This window comes from Nanorana parkeri, unplaced genomic scaffold (assembly GCF_000935625.1).
Source record: "Nanorana parkeri isolate BGI_ZX_2015 unplaced genomic scaffold, ASM93562v1 scaffold25, whole genome shotgun sequence".
Taxonomy (NCBI): domain Eukaryota; kingdom Metazoa; phylum Chordata; class Amphibia; order Anura; family Dicroglossidae; genus Nanorana; species Nanorana parkeri.
Genome location: NW_017306293.1, coordinates 857,378 through 859,288, shown reverse-complemented (window position 1 = coordinate 859,288; position 1,911 = coordinate 857,378). Strand labels below are relative to the sequence as shown.

The 1,911-nt window shown below is 46.7% G+C and overlaps 1 protein-coding gene across 1 annotated transcript in view; it reads right to left on the bottom strand.

The window, feature by feature from the left end:
* WDR74 (WD repeat domain 74) overlaps positions 1-541 on the bottom strand; it is a 20,090-nt gene extending 19,549 nt beyond the window's left edge. Inside the window, exon 1 of the mRNA XM_018564853.1 lies at positions 444-541. Coding sequence (XP_018420355.1) covers positions 444-501 — 58 coding nt within the window. The 5' untranslated portion in view covers positions 502-541. The remainder of the gene's footprint in view (positions 1-443) is intronic.
* Positions 542-1,911: the final 1,370 nt, after the last annotated feature.

Sequence of the window (1,911 nt, the reverse complement as noted above, 5' to 3'; positions counted from 1 at the left end):
GTGGGCCTTGTCCACACATGCTGCAAAATAAGGCAGGAGAACCCCATTTTTGAAGGTCTCCGACTGCCTACCAATGCACCTGGGAGACTGTTTAATGGTCAGTGCAGAAAACTAATGCAGTGCACCACAAAATATACAGCATGACAGGAGGCTTAAACCACTTGGGCCAACTGTAGGGGTTACATTGCTGCTACAGACAACAATGACTCGAAGCATTAAATTATGCAGGTTGGGAAGCAAATATTTCATAGCTGAAGACACTTCTATTGATACGAATGTCTAAAAAAAAATTTTGGGAGAACACAAGAGATTAGATGAATGAAAGTTGCATTGACAATATATTGTGGCTCTTACGAGGCTTCACAGACAGCAGCCTAATAACACACGTCCCAGGACCGCCTCCACCCACACAGGGAATATAACTTACAGGCAGGAGCACATACCTTTAAGGATACCGGTCTCAGTACCAACCCACACGTGGTTACAAGCAGGCGCCGCCATGTTTACCCATAAAATGTAGGTTAGCAATCACTTTCCAATCCAGGCGCAACCCAAAGACGTCACGGTCACATGACAGGCTGAATGCGGATATCGGTGTCCCATGTGACCTCGTGTTGAAGTAGTAGATGACTCAAATAGTGGAGTGTTGGTTGCACTGTACGCCTGTGCGGGGAGTATATGTGTTTTACAAGCACCCTCATTCATTTTCTCTATCTTTTCAGGTATGCATTTCACTCAGACCAGTTTACCCGCCACAAACTTTCCTACGCTACCTTTCTTGAATAATCATTTTTATTATGTTTCAGAAACATAAAAACAGGTACAAAACTGGCTCCAGATATGATACATATGCAGATTTATGCACAGTTTATTGACGTAAAAAGTGCAACTGAAGCCAAAACTTTTTATTTAGTTTTGGAGAGGGACTAGAACACCTGTTGGGTCTCTATTGCTGTCTTTGTTCCCTTGTTACGGAGATTCACCCTATTTGTCCTGGTGACTGTTATGACTGAAAGTGAAAGGAAGTTTCACATTTTGGATATTCATCAGAACAGGAATTGAGGTGAAATCTTCCAATGGAGACACTAGTTCTGGTGAGCCTGCTGACCACCAGGGATTTCTCTCTCTTTGGAGCGATTTCTTCTCGCTTCCTGTTGTAGCTGTTGGGCAGGAAGTGAAGGGAAATCTCTCTAATTGAACACAAATGATGACAAAAAGCTGACGGGTTATAACCCTCCCTTACTCTATCCCCAAATAATCAAAACATTTTGGCTTCAATAGATCGCAGGAACCATACAAATGCATATGAAGGTCTAGTGAGATACTGGAGGCTTCACCTGAGAACGTGAGGAAACATCACTCCCCTTCCAACACCCAGTAGAGGAAGAGGGCATGAGGATAGAGCACGTTAATCAGATCAACTATTTCCAATGTAAATCCATGTTCTTTCCGCATCACAACGCGGACCTCTGTACTGTGCGTCACACAGCTTACCTCTGTACTGTGTGTTACGCTGCTGACTTCTGTACTCTGCTTCATACCGCTGATCTCTGTACTGTGCGTCACACTGATGACTTCTGCTCTCTGCATTACACCACTGAACTCTGCACTCTGCTTTTTTACTGACCTCTGTACTGTGTTAGACCGCTGGCCTCAGTACTCTGCGTCACACCGCTGGCCTCAGTACTCTGCGTCACACCGCTGGCCTCAGTACTCTGCGTCACACCGCTGGCCTCAGTACTCTGCGTCACACCGCTGGCCTCTGTATTCTGCGTCCCACCGCTGGCCTCTGTACTCTGCGTCCCACCGCTGGCCTCTGTACTCTGCGTCCCACCGCTGGCCTCTGTACTCTGCGTCCCACCGCTGGCCTCTGTACTCTGCGTCCCACCGCTGGCCTCTGTACTCTGCGTC